General features: G+C 44.1%; 2 protein-coding genes across 2 annotated transcripts in view; both read left to right on the top strand.

Moving 5' to 3' along the window:
* The first annotated feature begins 970 nt into the window (after window positions 1–970).
* LOC144685842 (putative HIT-like protein Synpcc7942_1390) lies at window positions 971–13,267 on the top strand. The gene is made up of 5 exons (XM_078550789.1): window positions 971–1,149; window positions 4,483–4,638; window positions 6,019–6,123; window positions 7,313–7,385; window positions 11,686–13,267. The coding sequence occupies exons 1-5, from the start codon at window positions 1,042–1,044 to the stop codon at window positions 11,775–11,777; spliced, it is 534 nt and encodes a 177-aa protein (XP_078406915.1). The 5' UTR covers window positions 971–1,041; the 3' UTR covers window positions 11,778–13,267.
* Window positions 13,268–19,932: 6,665 nt separating this feature from the next.
* Window positions 19,933–20,548, top strand: part of LOC144685893 (long-chain-fatty-acid--CoA ligase ACSBG2-like) — a 137,938-nt gene continuing 137,322 nt past the window's right edge. The window contains exon 1 of the mRNA XM_078550901.1: window positions 19,933–20,074. The gene's annotated coding sequence lies outside the window, so the exon portion shown is untranslated. The remainder of the gene's footprint in view (window positions 20,075–20,548) is intronic.

Raw genomic sequence — 20,548 nt, 5'->3', positions numbered from 1 at the left:
TTTGCTTTTCTAGATTTTCTCTTTCTCTCCTGAGAGTTATGGACAACAAGAATCCTCAGTCCCCCAAGTGGCCATTTTTCACATATGAAACTAGATGGTGAGGCTCTGAAATTTCATGTGGATTTTCTCGGTCTCCCACTACAACACCAGCATGAAACTAGTGGAATCAGGGTGACCAACTATTCCATATTTTAAAGGATTGTCCCTTATTTTAACAGTTTGAACAGTATTTCTAGGAGAGCCTGTGGGAGACTGAGCCTGGGAGTCTCAGTTGAGTGATTTGAGCAGGACTGCAAATCTATGAATTGACCAGCAGAGAGATGATATCATACATTGATATTGTACATTGTAACTTCACAAGAGAAGTTGTAAGCTTTGGTTCCTTTAAACACCGACCCCCCCCTCCACCCTCCCTTCGCTCCCCACGCCAATCTCTCCCCCCACTGGTCTTCGTGTCAGCAGCAACTCCCTCTCCCCAGTCCCACAGTCTAAGTGTCCCTTATTTTATTTCACAAGAGTTGCTCACCCTGGATGGAACCTCTCATAAACAGGTTGTACTCAGTACACCAGTCTAAAAATCATGGAGGGCATCACAGCCCAAAGCTATTTTCATTTGGTATTTGTACTTGTGCAGGACTACAGGCAGCTAAATTGCTGTTGCAGGGGGCTGGCATGAACTCGACGGGTTGAATGGCCTCCCATGCTGTAACCATTCTATTATGATTCTATGACCTGAATAGTTATAGTTAAATGCCTGACGTGCTTTTTCCAAAAATGTTTGTTTTATCACCAATGTAAATGCGTCTTAAAGCGCACCCACACATCTGTCCTACCCTAGTGTAAAAAAACACCTTTAAATAGCTTAAATGTCTCACTCGCCATTGCCATAAATTTCACTCTTACTATTTCCCTGCCATTGCCGTCGCATTGTTCTAAATCACATGCTCATAGCGAACCAACCAGAAGCTGCTTTGTGGGTTGTGTCGATGTGGTTAGTAGGAGGAGGGGGGAACCGGGGACTTGCAGCCTGGGTCAGGCACGATGACTGGAGTGTTTGCGCTGCAGCTGCTCAGGCGCTTTACTGCCCCAAGGCTTCTCTATGTGAGGCGGGCGCTGCTGGAGAGCAGACTCGGCGGCGGCTGTGTGCAGGTAGGCAGCCCCAGAGCAAAGGCCCAGCACCCACAATAGAGGCTGATTTGATTGACGGCTTCAGTCGAATGACGCTGTCATACCGCGGGAACCAATCGGAGTGCTGGGTTTGCTTTGCTACTTTTCCTGGAATGCGAGCCGTCTCTGAGAGTTCTCAAAGCGGCAGCTTCAGCTCCGTTTAATCCCTTAGCCTTCGTGGGCAAGGCAACACTCTGCAGGCAGCTCACTGCCAGCCCAAGTTGCTCCCTTTAGATGCTGCAATTTCTGCTCACAGATATAATTCCAATCGGTGTTTTGTGCCCAAGAGGAAACCAAACTTTCTTTTCTGGGGAGTTAAATTGGACAGCTGCCGAAAACAGGACTGCAAAACACCTCCGCTAGCTGATTGCAAGTCAGACAGCACGCCAACTCTGTCCTGTCTGCTCCTTAAGCAGATCTTAAGCAAAATACTGCAGATTTAAAAAAATTATTTTGCAGGATTTGGGCATCGCTGGCTAGGCCAGCATTTATTGCCCATCCCTAATTGCCCTTGAGGAGGTGGTGATGGAGCCCCTTTCTTGAACTGCTGCAGTCCATGTGATTTAGGTACACCTACAGCGCTGTTAAGGAGCGAGTTCCAGGATTTTGACTCAGTGGCAGTAAAGTAATGGCAATATATTTCCAAGTCAGGATGATGTGTGACTTGGAGGGGAACTTACAGGTGATGGTGCTCCCATGCATATGCTGCCCTCCTCCTTCTAGGTGGTAGAGGTTGCAGTTTGGAAGGTGCTGTCGAAGGAGTCTTGATAAGTTGCTGCAGTGAATCTTGTAGATGCTACACACTGCTGCCACTGTGCTTCAGTTGTCGAAGGAGTGAATGTTGAAGGTAGTGGATGTGGTGCCAATCAAGCTTTGTCCTGGATGGTGTCAAGCTTCTTGAATTTTTTGGAGCTGTACAAATCCAGGCAAGTGGAGAGTATTCCATCATGCTCCTGACTTGTGCCTTGTAGATGGTGGACAGGCTTTGGGGAGTCAGGAGGTGAGTTACTCACCACAGAATTTCCAGTCTCTGATTTACTCTTGTAGCCACAGTATTTATATGGCTAAAACAAAAACAGAATTACCTGGAAAAACTCAGCAGGTCTGGCAGCATCGGTGGAGAAGAAAACAGTTGACGTTTCGAGTCCTCATGACCCTTCGGCAGAACTGAAGTATAGTTAGGAGAGAGGTGAAATATAAGCTGGTCTAAGTTAGGGGGCGGGGGGAGAGAGAAGTTGAGGGTGGGGTGGTTGTGGGGATAAGCAAGCAGTGATAGGAGCAGATAATCAAAAGAGGCATTCAAAGGACCATCCTCCGCCATTTCCGCCAACTCCAGCATGATGCCACCACCAAACACATCTTCCCTTCACCCCCCCTGGCGGCATTCCGTAGGGATCGTTCCCTCTGGGACACCCTGGTCCACTCCTCCATCACCCCCTACTCCTCAACCCCCACCTATGGCACCTCCCCATGCCCACGCAGAAGATGCAACACCTGCCCCTTCACTTCCTCTCTCTTCACAGTCCAAGGGCCCAAACACTCCTTTCAAGTGAAGCAGCATTTCACTTGCATTTCCCCTAACTTAGTCTACTGCATTCGTTGCTCCCAATACGGTCTCCTCTACATTGGAGAGACCAAACGCAAACTGGGCGACCGCTTTGCAGAACACCTGCGGTCTGTCCGCAAGAAAGACCCAAACCTCCCTGTCGCTTTCCATTTTAACACTCCACCCTGTTCTCTTGCCCACATGTCTGTCCTTGGCTTGCTGCATTGTTCCAGTGAAGCCCAACGCAAACTGGAGGAACAGCACCTCATCTTCCGACTAGGCACTTTACAGCCTTCCGGGCTGAATATTGAATTCAACAACTTTAGATCTTAAACTCCCCCTCCCCCCATCCCCACCCCGTTTCTTCCCCCTCCCCTTTTTTTTTCAATAATTTATATAGATTCTTCTTTTCCCACCTATTTCCATTATTTTTTAATCTACAACTAATACCTTGTTAGTCTTTCCACCCCACCCCCACTAGAGCTGTTACCTTGAGTATCCTGCCATCCATTCTTAATTAGCACTTTTCTTAGATAATATCACCACCTTCAACACCTCTTTGATCCTTTTGTCTGTGACATCTTTTGATTATCTGCTCCTATCACTGCTTGCTTGTCCCCACAACCACCCCACCCTCAACTTCTCTCTCCCCCCACCCCCCACCTTAGACCAGCTTATATTTCACCTCTCTCCTAACTCTACTTCAGTTCTGCTGAAGGGTCATGAGGACTTGAAATGTCAACTGTTTTCTTCTCCACCGATGCTGCCAGACCTGCTGAGTTTTTCCAGGTAATTCTGTTTTCGTTTTGGATTTCCAGCATCCGCAGTAGCTTTTAGCTTTTTGTTTTTATCTATATATTTATATGGCTAGTCCAGTTCGGTTTCTGGTCAATGGTAACCCCCCAGGATGTTGATAGTGGGGGGATTTAGTGATTGTAATGCCATTGAATGTCAAGGGGCGATGGTTAGATTCTCACTTGTTGGAGATGGTCAAGTAAGCAAATAAGATTTGTGTCAGACATCAGCTCAAGCCTGAGTGTTGTCCAGGTCTTGCTGCATTTGGACATGGGCTGTTTCAATATTTGAGGGGTCGCGAATGGTGCTGAACATGGTGCAATCATCAGCGAACATCCCCACCCTGATCTTATGATGGAAGGAAGGTCATTGGTGAAGCAGCTGAAGATGGTTGGGCCGAGGACACTACCCTGAAGAACTCCTTCAGTGATGTCCTGGAGCTGAGATGACTGGCCCCCAACATTCACAGCCATCTTCCTTCGTGTTAGGTATGACTTCAGTCAGTGGAGAGTTTTCTCCCGATACCCATTGACTTCAGTTTTTCTAGGGCTTCTTGATGTTACACTCGGTCAAATATTGCCTTGATGTCATGGGTAGTCACCCAACCTCTTAAGTTCAGCTCTTTTGTCCCTGTTTGGGCTAAGGCTATAATGAGGTCAGAAGCTGAGTGGCCCTGGTGGAACTCAACCTTGGCATCAGTGAGCAGGCTGTTGCTGTGTAAGTGCTGCTTGATAGCACTGTTGACAACATCTTCCATCACTTTGCTGATGATTGAGAGTATACTGATGGGGTGGTAATTGACTGGGTTAGATTTATCCTGCTTTTTGTGGAGAGGACATACCTGGACTACACATAAGCTACACCTGCTTAATGCCTCTAAGTTTTCAGGTTCAGGTTATCATAATGTTGTGGCTACAGGTTACATCAGCAATGTGTTGCATATTAAACTCTGATGTTTTGTTTTTCATATTTAGAAAGGTTGCTGTTCGTCTAAAGTCAATGGCAGTGAAGTTCTTAAAGCAAAGTTGGCTGATGATGCAAGAAAGAAATACGGAAACCAACCACCTACACTATTCACAAAAATTATTGATAAATCACTTCCAGCCGACATTCTATATGAAGATGATCAGGTATATTTACTGCACTGAACGCCTTTTCACTTGTGGTAATGAAGGCCTCCTGGCGCATTCTTTCCATGAATTGCGGATACTCAATATTGAAAAGAACGAACTTCCATCCACATAATGTCTTGTGAAGTTTTCAGGATATCCCTATGAATTACATTGAAAGTGAGTCATTGTTATGTAGACAAATTTATGAATTAAAGTCATAGGTACTTGAAAATGCTGGAAATGCTCAGCAGGCCTGGCAGCATCTGTGGAGAGAGAAACAGAGTTAACCCGCTGAATTTTGCCGTTAGTGTGCCGACCCTGATGTCAGGATCAACTCTGTGTCGGGACCCGGAAGAGCAAGTGACGGGATGCCAGATGTGATCATCCCAGAGGCGGCCATTAGGAAGCTACGTCCGGGAGCCTTGTCCAGTTTGGGAATCCAACATTGGGAGGTCCAATCAGCATGGCCTGTGGGGAGGACAGACATCTGCCTTCGCAGGATAATGCCTGGCCATCAGCAGGAGCAGTGGCGGGGCTATGGTGGGAGGCACGCAGCTGCCATTGAGGCAGGCATCAGCAGAGACATCTGTCTCCGTGAAGTGGCTGCAAGGGCGTGCCGGCTGCCTGGAGATAGATCCCCTCTGTGACTTATCATTGGCAAATAAATATGAATCCTTAATTGAGTCGCAGCTTGGACCTCCCAACTAACAAGCTAACTCTGATCCATCCAACCTGACACAGCAAGGGTTCTGTGCGATGCCAGAAAGTTGCAGTGCTAGAGTCTTAATTGGGGCTGTATCTGTCTTCATTGCCTGCCTCCGTGAAGCATATTGCCAATTCCCATGCATCATGCTCCTGGGAAAGTTGCCTGGAGGTAGGACGTCATTGGAGATACATCCCAATGAAGTTTGCCACAACTTTCCTGCATCATCCCCCATCTCCAAACCCGTCACTAAGGGGCCAGGACATTTCAGCCCAATGTTTCAAGTCAATGATCTTTCATCTGATGATCAGATTATTGACCCGAAACATTAACTCTGTTTATCTCTCCACAGATGCTGTCTGACCTGGATTTCCAGCAGTTGCAGTGTTTTACTTCAGCCTAGAGTGATTAGTATGGGTACGGTACTCCTTATTCCATTGCTGTAAGTTATTTCACTGCATTGCATGATCACTAAACAGTCTAACTCTAAGAAAACAATGCTTATACCATTAATGTACTTCATACAGGAAATCTGAAATAGCCTGTGAGAGAACATCACACACAGGAGGAGAAATTAAGGCTTACTTTTCTTAGCCCCAGAAGGTTGGAGGAGGAACTTGATTCTAAATTACCTATTTGTGCTACTTTTTATGTCGCTTTAATGGTTCGGTGTTTACTTTTTTTCTTCTCTACAGTGCCTTTCTTTCAGAGATGTAAATCCTCAGGGTCCAGTTCATTTCCTTGTGATACCCAAAATCGCTATACCACGGATCAGTGATGCAACAGATGATGATAAAGAGGTAGGAAAGGATGGCTATTATATATAGAATATAATACTGTTACTATTCGGTGATAAGTAGCAATATTATTGAGGCTATTCAGACCAGAACAGTTTAATCCTTAGTCTGTGCTACACTAGCTGATCTCAACTAGAGCTGCAGTGGAGTTAGGTACGGTTGGCCTGAGCATCCTGAGACTGGGAGGGGAATAACTGGCTAGGGTTTCTGCTTCTGAAATTATCCAGCAAACACACACACATCTGAATTATCCCAGTGGTAACTGTTGGAATGGAACATTGAGAGGTATTGGCTGAGGTTAGAATTGTGCTCATCTGTGATGTACCTGCAGTTGAGTAACCTGCAGTAGCCCTGCTGACATTCTGCCTGGATTACACGTGAAGAATTTTCACTTGGACAAGATACTTGAAGGGCTTCTGACACCTATCAGGATCTATGGCAGCATGAGTCCTTCACTTCAGGAGGGCCAAAAATGGAAAGCGTTGCTAAGAATGTCAATAAAAAGCCACTAAATGGTTTCAGCTGTATTTTATAAGATAACTAAGGAACAGTTTAGTCAAACAGCAGGAGCATTTTTGCCTCTTTTCAAGTGTAAAATGCCTTTTAGAATTATTGAACAGAAAACCTTTACAAATTGTATCCTAATTTGCACCAAGTCCTGCCATTCATCACCCCTGTGCTCACTGACTTACATTGGTTTTGGCTTTGCAACATCTCAGTCTTAAACTTCACATCTCAAATCCTTCCATCGCCTCGCCACCTCCGTTTCTCTGTGACTTTCTGCAGCTCTATAATCATCCTCAATCACTGCTCTCCTCCAATTCTGGCCTCCTTGACATCTCGAATTTTTATCGCTTCACCATAGGCAGCCACGCTTTTGGTCACCTGCTCTAACATCTCCTTATGTGGCCCAGTGTCAAATTTTGGTTGCTAACCCCTCTCTGAAGGATCTTGGGATGTCTTAATACTGTAAAGGTGTTATATAAATGTAAGTTGTTGTTCAAAAATAATGAGCATTGTAAAATGTTTGTGTGGGTTTGGTTAGATCTGAAAATGCCGACAGTAGTCATGAAATAAAGCTTTATTTGATAGCAATTTTATACTGGATGCTGTTAAAACCTGCATGTGGAGATTTGACCAAGGGGAGATGTCTTAGCTGTGGTGTGAAATTTGTTCTCCTTGTTGTAAACAGCTGCTGGGACATTTACTGATAGTGGCTAAAAACCTTGCGAAGAAAGAAGGGCTTGAAGCTGGGTACAGATTGGGTAAGTCTGCTCATACTTTATTAATAAATGGACATGTCCCTGTTCAAGGAATGAGGAATATAATGTTTTCAAATATTTGATGTAATAAATTTAAAGATTTTATTGACTTCCATTCTGGCCCCAGCTCAGGGATAGTGACGGGTGCACAGTCATATCTATTGTGTACTTTCCTGGTAGGATATACAGCCTAGAAAACAAGATTAGGCTGTATTTAATGGGAACAGTATCTTTTGGCTGCACACAGGAAAATAAAAGAATGGCTGCTGGTACAGAGGAGCAGAAAAGAGTGCACCTTGATGTCTTGGTTAAAACTGTAAGATGTGCGACAATCATAACTTCTTGAATTTAAGTGAAATCGCTACGTTTTCACTAATGTTTGTCCAGCATTTACAAACTTTGTACTTTGCACAGATTTGTTCAGTTAGTTAGTCATGCCTCTTAAAATATACACAGACAGCGAAAGGCGCTGGCAAATGTCCCCTTCCTATTCAGCGCACTTGCCTAAATCAGTAGAATGCCTAGCACATAGTTTTACCTCTCTTTCCTCACAAAAATAAACATAAATACAAAGGACAGGATTTTACCAGCTCTCTTGGGTTGGGCTGTGAGGGGGCCTATAAAATAGTGAGGGAAGGTGGCGGTTGGAATGCCATTTTGCGAGCGGCAGGAGGGTGGTGAATGGCCTCCCGCCCAGAGGCCAACTGAGACATTTAAGTGGCCAACTAAGGACCTGTTCCCATCGCCGCTGACATTTTACCAGTGGCAGCTGGGTCTTACATACGAACATATGAAATAGGAGCTGAAGTAAGCTGTTCAGCCCCTCGAGCCTTCTCCGCTATGCAATAAGATCATGGCTGATCTGTTTGTGATTCAAATTCCCCATTCCCATCTACCCCTGATAACCTTTGATTCATTTGCCGAAATAATTGTTAAATATTTGCTAAATAATCCTCAATATGCTAAGAATTATGCTGACAACCAGTTTAAGATTGTCAGTCGGGCTCGCAGTGTGGAACATTTGCATTCCCCTCATATTGGTATTCTTGTGAAGTGTCCTGATGAGTGCAAGACGAAAAGCTTCGACATGTCTTTTTTCAGCAGCCCTTTTATGTTCAATTCCTCTCATAATAAAGGATAGCATTCCATTAGCCTTCTTAATCACATGCTGTATCTGCATACTAATTTTTGTGACTTATGTACTAGAACACCTAGATCCCTCTGCACCTCAGAATTCTGCAGTCATTCTCCATTTAAGTAATACTCTGCTTTTTTATTCTTCCTGCCAAAGTGAACAACTTCATATTTTCCCACATTATACTCCATCTGCCAGATTTCTATCCACTCACTCAAAATATCTATATCCATCTGCAACCTCCTTGTGTCCCCTTCACAACATACTTTCCTACCTATCTTTGTGTCATCTCCTCCATTGTGTGGGAAGACTGCCAGGTGAATCCTGGAGGTCTACCTTCGGGCTCGGGGTTGGGGGGCTTCCTATTCTCTTACTCTTTGGGCCTCAGAGAGACCCCAGCAGCAACGGCCACCCCTGAGGCAGCCCCAACCCCCCACCCTCACAAATGCCCTCCCCCACCCAACTCACCAGGGCCTGCCTGGCTGACATTGGTATCTCCAGATCTCAGTTACCTGGTTGGGAGAAACCTGCATCCTGTTCTTGCAGACACGGTCCCAGCAGTGGCCACCACTCCTGGTGGCGCTGCTGTGCTACCTGCCCTCCAAATGGTGGGCTGCTGGGGTTGGGTAGCTGGCCTTTAAAGGGATAGCAGCCCTGATGGAAACTGATCAGTTCATGACCTCCGTAAAGTGCATCTGGGATTCCTGCATATGACCAAGGCAGCGTCGCAGCCAGCTTTATGGCCAGTCACCATAAAATGGTGTCATTCGGCCTGTCATTTAGCCAATTTCATTCTAATATTTTATGAAGCCACGATGTGATTATATGGTGCTTGTTAGAGTAGCATATTGGTATGCCCCAGTTCTTGGTGTGACTTTGCTTGTGCAGAGTCATGCCATAAAACAAACTGCCAGTTTGCTTGTTACAAATGCTGGGATTTTTATGTTCTAAAAATGAGATCCTAAGAGTCCCTGCCCATTAGCATGATGTTAGGTGGGAGTCCATCATTGTCAGTGGATTGATTTCTGGTGGGAGGTGGGGGAAGAAACTTTCATCTGGGGACCTCCAGGTCCAGCCAGCTTGGAATTTCTCCAGTTCTAAGTAGATTCCAGGTGGATGTGGAAGGCAATTTTAAAAAAAAATTATGTTCCTTATTATGACTGTTTTACCATCCAACACAAAACCAGCAAAAACTTAAATTGGAAGCATTTAATTAAATTGTGTTTAATGACAATATAAAATTCACCCTTTTGGATTAAGTTGTTAATCAAAGTTAGACTTCCAGACGGTGTGGCGTACTGATAGAAATTTTATACCCATAAGTTTTAGATATATTTTCTGTTGGGTATTATCTCAAGGATAAATGTTGTCAACAAAAATTTTAAAATCAGCTTTATGATTCAATTTTCTGCTCCAATATTTTTTTTCTCTTTAAGCCATTGACTAGTTCCAGTAACAGGTCTCCAGTCAAATGGGAATAGGATCAGCTTCAAATGCAGAGTCCCATTGCTTTATCCATTGCATTATGGTGGATTAGCAACTGATATTCTGGACTCCTCAGTAAACGTGGACAATGGTAAAATGTTAATGAAGGGCTGTTCATTCACTATCCAGCACAAGTCATCTCCTTCAGGAAAATATTGGAGAGAAACTATGTCCTTCTTGTCCACAAAAATGCTGCAGGAGAAACAAAAGCATTTAAAGCACAATGTTGTATTTCTGTGAAGTTTTCCAAACATATATTACAATCAGTAACCATGCATTCAATGTAAAGTGGCTCAATAGTGCACCCCAGTAAATTCCACTATTGAGATTTGGAACACTGTTCTCTAGATACTGAAGGTAAAGGCTGTGAGGAACTGAAAGAGAAAAATGGTAAGATTGATTTTAAAATTTGTCTTTCAATCTGCTCTGCTCTTGAGGACAGATGAGACAGGAAGCTTTTCTTTTTCATTGAATTTAATTGTCAAGTTCTGCTGATACAATCTATAAATGCACTGATAGATTGGAACTGAGCACACCAAACAGGAAGATTCAGTCTCAACCCTAAGCTATCTGGATTTCATCATTCTTAATCAGAGCAACAGCACCGATGCCTCAGTTGGCTCTTGCACCTGGAAGGGGACACACTGACTAGGTTCCTACTTTGGTTTGCTACCCAGTCACCCATGTTCAGAAGTATTTGTGTGTGTGTGTGTGTGTGTGTCCATATGGATATTAGGTAAGACAGCAGAGGGCAGTAAATACTTGTACATGAGCCAGTACCTTCAGGAGATGAGGCAAATGTAAATTCTCTCTCCTAATGTTATTCCATTAGGGTTAACTACCACTCGGGCAAAGTTATTATCAGAATTATCCAGGGTCTGTTTTTAATTACTTGTAAATATAGGCTGGGTTTTCTTCCCATAATGTGGATCCTCCCCACCAGTTGGAGAACCGGTTGGAGAGCCGTGCCTTGCTTCCGTGGGGGAGGCCCAATGCGATTTAAGTGTCGTCAGGCACTTCACAGGCCAACATCAGGTTTTCCACAGGATTTAGGATCCCAACCCTTACTCTCCGGGGCTGCTGGCCTGTTGGAGGCCGGCAGCTCTCCATGCTGGCAGCATGACCGGAAGTGGTGGCTCCTGCCCTTAATGCTTCCAGACCTGTCTCAAGAACCTCCGCTGGATCTTAGGGCACAGGTGAGTAGGCCAGAATAGGGGTGGAGGGAGGGAATCACAGGAGAGTGGGGGTCGGAGGCGAGGACAGGGAAGAGCTGATGCTTTTGGTGGCCCCCCTTTCCCACTGATGTCAGGTCCCTCGATTAGGTCCAACGAGTGAACCCCCCCCTCCCCACTCATAATGTCACAGGCAAATCTGATGGAGTTTGATGGGAGGCATGGGAGTGGCACGTGAGTCCCATTTAATCCCTAAGCCATCACTAAATTCTGGTGGGTTCAGGGATAATGTGTGTGAAATGGCTTAGTAATGCGTCTAATTGACATCGATTCCAATTGTGAGGCCCTTCCTTAATTGGGGACAGTTTTCACAATGCCAGGAATCCGATGTGGGTACTCCTGCCCGATTCTTCTGTCACCCTCGCTATCAGGCACACTCCGGCAGGCTGGATTAAAGTCTGCTCATAGTTTGTGAGTTTTCTAAAAGTAAACCCTCTTTGTTCTTTCTTAGTAATTAACGATGGGAAGAATGGAGCACAGTCTGTATACCACCTACACATCCACGTGATTGGAGGACGCCAGATGAGCTGGCCACCTGGTTAGATGGATATGACACAAACCGGTTTTCTTTCACTCAGTTCTGAATTTGTGGTTTCATTTTCTATTAAAACATTTACTTTGAAACACTGCCTTGGAAGTAAATAACTGACTTTTGTCCAAGTGCAGAAAATGTACCCTAGAATTCTAGTTTATAAAATTGGAAATGTAAGATTGTAATTCCCTAGTATGAGTCTCATCGCATTAGTTAGTACAGTCTGTATTTTTACGCTGAGGGCTGTCTTCCTGCACCCAAGCATGAATGTCGGTGGGAGTGGTGGAGTGGGGTCGGTGGGGGGGTGCGAGCCCGCCTCTGCTTAGCCAGCTCGCCCTGCTTTAATTTTTCAGATGATGGCCCTTTAATTAACATGAGATGGGACTTCCATCTGTCTCCAGGAGGGCGTCCTGCCTCATAGAGCTGCCAGCCAATCAGAGGCAGCGCCAGCAGGAGCAGTGGCTGCTGCTAGTGCTGCAGGTAGGATAAGGAGTTGGTGTTCTGCGATGGATTCGGACATTCGGGTAGGTCCAGGGTCTCACTGGGGCCAAGCTGATAGGTCCGGGTGACGTGGGGTGGGGAGCATGTTGGACTGGCACAGGTTGGGGTGTGGGTAGACGTGGGGAGACAAAACAGTGGGGAGGGCCTCCCGTTGGCACAAGGGGTGCTAGCAAGGGGCACCCATTCTTTCACTGGATTTTTCCACAGGGTGACGTCTTTCCCCCTGGCAGCAGTGCTACTGGTCTGATGTCCAATATTCTTGGACTTTGGCAGTGGCCACCCTACCTTTAAGTTGCTGCGTTTGTGCGACTGCACAAAAACAATTAAACGGCCACGCACTCCAAAAAAAAAAGTTAGGGTTCATTGCCGAGGACCAAAGTGAACGGGCATAAGATAAGTATAGGAGATAGGGCTGGGACAAAAGAGGCCAGAGGATTTCTTCCTTTTCCTCTGAACAATCAAAAATGCTACTTACCTTCGTTTCCTCTAGCCACTCTGCTGCAGACCAAGTTTCTCTGGCGACTTTGGTACTTGGCAGGCCTCCCCTAAGTCTTAGTACCAGTGGCATCATTGAGTCATGATGTTATCGTTTAAATTAGACCCTCACTTTCCTTCAGCGGGAACTGCGGTTGACTTCAAAATCGGTGAAGGTGAGATGTTGGGTGTGAATGGTACAGCCTCAGGCTGTTAAGTGATCTTAATCCCTCCCAAGCACCTTTCTCAATTAAAATGGGGATTAAATTCAATCCCTTAAATGCTATTGCATTTCCCGAGCTTGGATTGTTTACCTATGGGCTTTCTTGATGACTCTTCCTCAACCCAGAGAATAATTAACCAAAGTTTCCAGGCCTTGTTCGTAAAATGTTACAATGAGGAGATTGTTTTTTTTATATATAGACAATATAACCTCATTTCCATTGCTAAAACAAGTAAATGTGCAGGCTGATTTTACTCACTGAATTGAACTCTGCTGCTGAAATAAAATGGAGTTGCACATATATCCTATCTTTCTTTCCCTCTTTCCTGTCTGTCCTTGTCTAAATCCTGCCAGCCATCATATCCTACTCCCCAGAACGACTGGATACTATTTTTATCATGCGCTGGAGTGTTAGCGAACTTGATGAGAAGTATGTCATTTTCTTGTCAGTGATTGGTGCAATGAGAGATCAATTATATATTACAATAATGATATATTGTATGTTACATGGTATAACATTATCTTCGTAAAAATGGTATATCCCCTGACTTATAGTGAGAAACTCCACAGTTGGTCAACTAAATACAAAACATGCAAATGGGGAAAACAATAAATAGTTTGGACAGTTTTGGATCGTCTTTAGAGCTAGAGTAAGCTATTTATATTGGCTAGGTTCCTCTGAGTGAATAAACAACTAGCAGATCCATATGGAGTAGAGTGGGAATTTCTCCTCCACTGCCAAGATAAAAAACAGGCAAAAAATTGATTTTTAAAACATGTTGAGGAAATGTAAGTATTCAAAGGGCATGCAGATAAATAAGTGACCTAGATATTAGTAAAAAGTGTAGAATCTCATAAATCATTATTGAACAATGTGTACAAAGTGAGAGATGGCTATCCAGCAGAAACTGTGTCGGTCCTGATGATGAGAAACCTTATACTATTTATTCCTATTTCCCCATTTAAATGTGCTTATCTATAAAAACATATTCACTAGCCAGGGTAAACTGGAACCAAAGATTAACAGGAAAAATTGTAACGGATAAATGGATGATCTTTAAGAAGAAGTTTCAGATACGTTCCAACAAGAGGGAAAGGCAAGGGAACTGAAGTCAGGTCTCTCTTCATGACGAGGGAGGTGAAGAATATGATGAAACAAAAAAAGAGGGTGTATGATGCATGTCAGGGGAATTCTTCAGGAGAGAACCAGGCCAATTACACTAATTGAGAATGGAAGTAAAGAGCAAAATAAGACCAGCAAAGAGAAAATATGAGGATAGAGTGGCAGTTAAAATAGGTAACCCAAAAATATTATACCAGCATGTTAGTGAGTAATAAGAGGCAGGGTGGGGCCTATTAGGGACAAGGAGGATGATGTATGCTTAGAGGTGCAGGGCAAGGCTAGAGTACTAAATGAGTACTTTGTATTGGTGTTTGCTGAGGAAAACAATGCTGAAAACATCGGTAGAAGCAGAGATGGTAGAGGTAGTGGATGGAGTAAAAATTTATAGGCAGGATGCCTTGGAAAGGTTGGCTATGCTTAGAGTGGATAAGATGGCTGATCTAATGAGTTGCATCCCAGGTTGCTGAAGGAACTGAAGGTGGAGATAACAGAAGGGCTTGCCCTTCTAATTTTTCTTATGTATGGGGGAGGTGCCAGAGGATTGGTAAGTGTCAAATATGACACAAGAAAGGGTGTAAGGACATCTGTCGTAACCACAGGCTGGTCAGTTTAGCATCAGTAGGTGAGGTTTTAGAAACAATAATCAGAAGAAAAAAAATTAACAGGCATTTGGAGAGGTTTGTGTGAAGTGCGGGGGTGGGAGTGGCGGGGGGGGTGCACAGTTTGAACACTAAAATAAAAGCAAAATATTGTGTTGATCCAAAATTAATGCAGGAAGTGCTGGAAAAACTCAGGTCTGGCAGCATCTGTGGAGAGGCAAGTAGGGTAAGGGGACTGACTGGATTGCTCTACAGAGAGCTAGCAAGGACTCTTTGCCTACATTGCCTCCTGCTGTGCCATAATGGTTAGTCACTCACCACCCAAAGGGGGCACTTTTGTTACATTTCTTTTATTTGGGTTGATGACGCAGAGACAACCCAATGTCTCCAAAACAGTGTAATAAAAAAGTTAGACCTTGGATTGTTTATTTGAAATATTGAGACAAAATTACTGAGCAAGCTGGCTCCAAATTACTTCAGGATTTGTACTTAATGGGGGAGGGTAAAGACAGTGCAGGAGGCCTTGTGACAGTGGAAATTTTGACAGGATAGAGAAACATTGGGTCTCCACTCAAAACAGTAGCATTTCCGTGGGGCCTGGGGTGGGCAAAAAATTCATTCCACTCAAATAGAAAGCTCTGATATCCGGGTCATTGCAGGGTCGCTACCTGGGTACCTAGGCCTTGTTCCAGGCCTAGCCACCCCTGAAGAATGCCAGCACCAATAGGAGAATTGGTCTCCTTATAAACCTAAAATACCTTTGAGCTGGTGGTGGCTGTGTTTCTTTTTCTTCATGCACCTCCCAATCCAATTTCCTGCAATGCATCCACATAAGCGCAGGCACCTGTCAGCATTATTCAAATGAGGCAAGTGAACGTAACAGCAGATGCTCCAGTAAAGTCATGAATGGAGGTCAGTAGTGGACGAGTGATGCCTACTTCACGACACTTGAGTTGGCACAACAGGCACAAAGATTTTCAGGCATATTATTTCTTATTCAATGGTGCCCTTAACATAGAAAAAATGTCTGAAAGTGCTTCACAGGGCAGAAAGAAAATAGAAGATGAAATAAAGAAGGAGCAATTAGGCTGGCTTACCAAAAGCCGCTCAAAAGTGTTGGTTTTACGGAACATCTTGAAGAATGAGAAAGAGACAATAATCGAATAGCACACAAACTGTTCCCAAGCAGGAGTCTGTCCAATAAGTGGAACTTTTAGAAATCCCCTTGTACATTGGAATTCTGCATCATTTGACCAAAAGACAAGCAGTAGCAAACTGAAAACATAGAAACCATGAATTGATCTCAAGGCCAGAAGAGAGTGCTGCTTTATGCCAATATATTTAAAATGTTTATATTTCAAAATATTAAGCAAACTCTCCGTAAGTTTACCAAATGCTCAGTCAGTCCAAGCAATCAATGAATACTTTTTAAGCCTGATTCAATATTCCACAGGAGCTATACGTAGTGTTAGGACCGTCAACTCAATGCAATGATATAATTCTATTACAAATCACAAAGTGTACTAGACATAGAGAGATAAAGGGAAGGAAACTTATGAGTATCTGATTTTATGATTCAAATGTTTTAGGAGTATAACCTTTAGTTTTGGGAAATTAATTTTTAAATGTAAGGTGAATGGAAAAATTGGGGTTTGAGAAGCTGGTTAAAAAAAAACCTTAAGATAATATGTCTCAGATAAAAACCCCAAGCCAAAAAACTTTCCTGCAATCTCTCCCTCATGGCAACGTGGCACACCTGGGATGTCCCAGATAGATTTAAACTAAGTAGCTTTACCTTCAAAACATCCCTTTGATTCTGGGATCCGCATGAGTAATTTATATCTCTGCTGGAGACAATTGCAATCTTACCAAACTCACTGGCTCAATTACGAAGTTAAGAGGGGTCTACTTGTTGTTTATTGCTTTCACACCTCTAACTCCTTTTAATTAAACATGGACCATCCTTTGAATTGGAATTATCATGGGGAACTATAGGAGCAGGCCACCAGGAGAACAGTGTAACGTGCGTGTGCAGATACGTATTGCGTATGCACGGGAATCAAGTAACTCCAAAAACCAGGAAGTGGAGTGTCAAATGCGGTCTCCAAAGTAATGATTCAAAAATTTTGGACAAACAGCGTCCCAGCATCAAACAAGATGGGACATGGGACAACTGCATCAATTGCAGGACAATCCCATAAAATCTGGGACGGTAGGTCACCCTGGATGGATCCTTCGGCTGTGTACATGGCTGAAGACACCACTGAAACATCCCCAGTGTAAGGCAGAGGAGTGCCACAATCAAGCTAATGTGTCCACCTGAGCCATCATTGAGCACAGCATTGGGCTTCTTAAAGTGCACTTCCGCTGCTTTTACCGGTTTGAAGGGGTTCTACAATACACATCCCAGAGGTTGTCATGAATGTTAGTGGTCTGCTGTGCATTGCACAACCAAGCTCTGCAATGCACATAAATGTTGCAAAGGTAAAAGCACGAGGAAGATGAGCCTTCTTCAGATGATGAGGATTTATTGGAGCATGAGGAGGAGCCCATAAACCCAAATGCCCCTTTCATGGATGCCAGTGCACTGGAGAGACGTGCAGAAGATGCAAGGGACAACCTGATCTACACAAGGTTCGTGCAACAAGGATATTTTTGTATGACCATCACTCTTATCACCTGACTCCCATCATCTTTGGGTGTAGACCTAGCCCTGCCATCCTCCCTTGCCGAGTTAATTCGAAACCGGCGTCCTCTATCACATAGAATAGAATGGAGCGGTAGGTGGAGATCCATGTAACAGCCTGCCTTGCCCAATTATTCTGATCCAGCACCATTGTTCAAGTGCTTTCAATGCCCTGTGAACCTGACCTTTAAAAATGGCCACTCAAGTTCTGATATTTGTTCTGGGGGAGGGGGGAGGTGGGTTGGATTAGAATTGGATTGGGTTGGGCCTGCTCGCTGGTATGGAGGCGGCTGAGCGGAAGGCCTGCCTCTGTGCTCCAGCACTTTGTTCAATTAAATAAATAAAAATTAAAACACAAAACAGCCATCTAGCTCTCACCCTCAACCCTCCATACACTCCTCATGCCCCATCCATGCCATCTCATGCCTCTCCACCCAGACCCCATGGCCCATTACAGTATGCCACCCCATGCCCCTCTATACACTCCCATGGCCCCTTATAACCCCTATGCCCCCACATCCCATGGCCCTATATTGCCCCAATGTTAACCCAGTGCTAACTCATGCCAACCCATGCCCCCACCACCCTTTACTCTTACCCCTTCCATACCAACTCACCTGGTATCCTTTGACAGCTCTGAGTTTCCTGACAACTTTGACAGTTCCAATGAGTTTATGCACATTTTACGCACAATCATGTTTGCTTTTATCAATCCAGAAGGGTACCTTACCTCTCCAAAGGGGTACCCTGGCTATCCAAATGAATCCACGAAGTTCAGACCAGCTCTACCTGTTCTAATGTGCACACTTCGGGTTTCACGCTCCTGGCCTACCAAAATTGCACTGAAGTGGAGGCAGCTGCTAATTTAAATGGCTAGCTGCTTCTGTAAACTGTGCATGCATGAACCCTGGCCCAACTCCAGTCCCACCACCCTCCCCCCCCCCCCCCCCCCCACCACCCCCGCAACAACCTCCGAAAATAGGAAGTACCATGTTCCGGGGCGGGATCTAGAATTTCCAGGCTTGTCCACCATTTTTGCCACGATGGACAGGCTCAAAATTCAAAAGCGAGAGAGTTACACACAAATGCATTCAAAAGCAACAGAGATACAAACAAGTTCAGATAACTAATGAAACTGCACACGGTCACATTTACAACTGATTAATAGCCTGCAGATTAATACATTTATAACCAACACAGCAGTAAAATAAAATACTTATAAACTAATAAACAGGTATACACTAATGCATTTAGAAATAACAATATAAGTACATTGATTACTTTTTAAAATTCATTCATGGGATGTGGGCTTCGCTGGTTGGGTCGGCATTTATTGCCCATCCCTAGTTGCCCTTGAGAAGGTGGCGGTGAACTGTCTTCTTGAACCGCTGAAGTCCATGTGGTGTAGGTACACACACAGTGCTGTTAGGAAGGGAGTTCCAGGGTTTTGATCCAGCGACAGTGAAGGAACGGCGATATATTTCCAAGTAAAGAAGGTGAGTAACTTGGAGGGGAACTTCCAGGCGTGATGTTCCCATCTATCTGCAGCCCTTGTCCTTCTAGATGGTAGTGGTCGTGGGTTTGGAAGGTGATATCTTAGGAGCCTTGGTGAATTCCTGAGCATTAACACAAGAATGCTCACAGAGACATTAAAAATTAATAGTTACAGCCCAATGCATTTAAGTGTCAAAGAGAAACAACAATCTAAGCGGCTGAGACATATAATCGCATTAATATGATGGTGAACCTTCTCCTCTCCCTGCCCAGCATCCAACAACTGACATCCAATGTCCTTTGCTGAAAGCTCCTTGGCTGCTGAGGAGATTGAACCTCCTCTGCCTCAGGTGGGCCCATGATCGTATCCAGATAAGGGGGGACTTTTAAAAAAGATTCTCGTAAAGCATTCTCAGATGCACTAATATAGTTTTTGTAAAGAATTCTGACCTGTTAAGAAATTAAATAAGCCATTCTTGAGTTTCATAAGCAACTATCTATATTGCGTTTTAAAAAAATAGCAACTCACGTGTTCCAAATTTCATGATTTTTATGAGTTTGTCTCATAATTTACATAGGATTATACAAGATCTACACAGGCCATTAGACTCAACCAGTCCATACAGACCTATAAGCTCTCCTGGAGCCTCTTCTGTCTTTCCTCATCTAAACCTATCAGATTTATGAGGCAGTGGGGTTGGCATTACTGATTATTTCAATCAGAATTGTCGAGATTCAGAACCTGAAAAGTTGGCTGAAGCTGGTTCCATTAATCATTTTAAAAGGGAACTTGGAAAGGTATTTCAGAATCAGGAACTTACAGGGTTACCGACAAAGGTTGGAGGGGCTGAATGACCTTTTTGTGCTGTAGCTTTCTATGATTTTATGTTACAAATGAAATCCGTTGTTTGTTACATGATTACATCGTTACACCCTGGCCTGAGGTCACACAGTCAGAGGGCCTGCGTGGGAAAGGTGACGTCTGGCAGCTAATTGTAACGTGCTGCCACGCCCCAATCCCCTGGCTTTTGGGTAAATGCTGCGCATTAGCTGCGCCGACAGGTGGAGGCGTGGGATCGGTGCAGCCATAAGGTTTCGGGTCCTGCACCAGTTTAACCCAGAGCGACTGGAATTCGGCCCGGAGCGCGCGTGTGTGTCAATGAAGAGCAGAATGTGATTGACAGCTGTCCCAGGAGCAGCTCATTGAGGTGAGAACCTAGAAACACTAGTGTGTGCTTGTCAGAGAAGGAGTCGTTGCGTTTTAATATATATATATATGCACAAGTGTATATTTTTTGTTAAAAACGAGCCAATTTTCCAAGAAGTTGTAAATTATTTTCAGTTGTAACTTCAGTTTGAAGTTTGTGTACAAGTTCAGGTGCTTTCAGCTGAGGTAAGTTTTTGTTTATTTTTACTTACCTCAGTTCCTGATACTTGTATCTTAGTTACTGTTTTTGTGCTCTCAAAAGGGGTACTCCCCTTTTTGGGCAAGGCACTGTTATATAGGGAAAATCCATCACCGCTGCTACTTCCTTTGTGCTTAACAAGTTTTATTTGAATTACTCCGATTTGATTTCGATGTGATTATTTTCTCGTTAAAATCTAAAACGTCGGTTTTTAACTTTTTATTAATGCTCGGGTGGCTTTGAGAACTTGCGATATTCAGTTTCCCAATGATAACC

The sequence above is a fragment of the Cetorhinus maximus genome, chromosome 1, assembly GCF_964194155.1.
Source record: "Cetorhinus maximus chromosome 1, sCetMax3.hap1.1, whole genome shotgun sequence".
In the NCBI taxonomy this organism is placed as follows: domain Eukaryota; kingdom Metazoa; phylum Chordata; class Chondrichthyes; order Lamniformes; family Cetorhinidae; genus Cetorhinus; species Cetorhinus maximus.
Note: the sequence above shows the minus strand (reverse complement) of the source record. Positions and strands in the feature narration are given on the sequence as shown.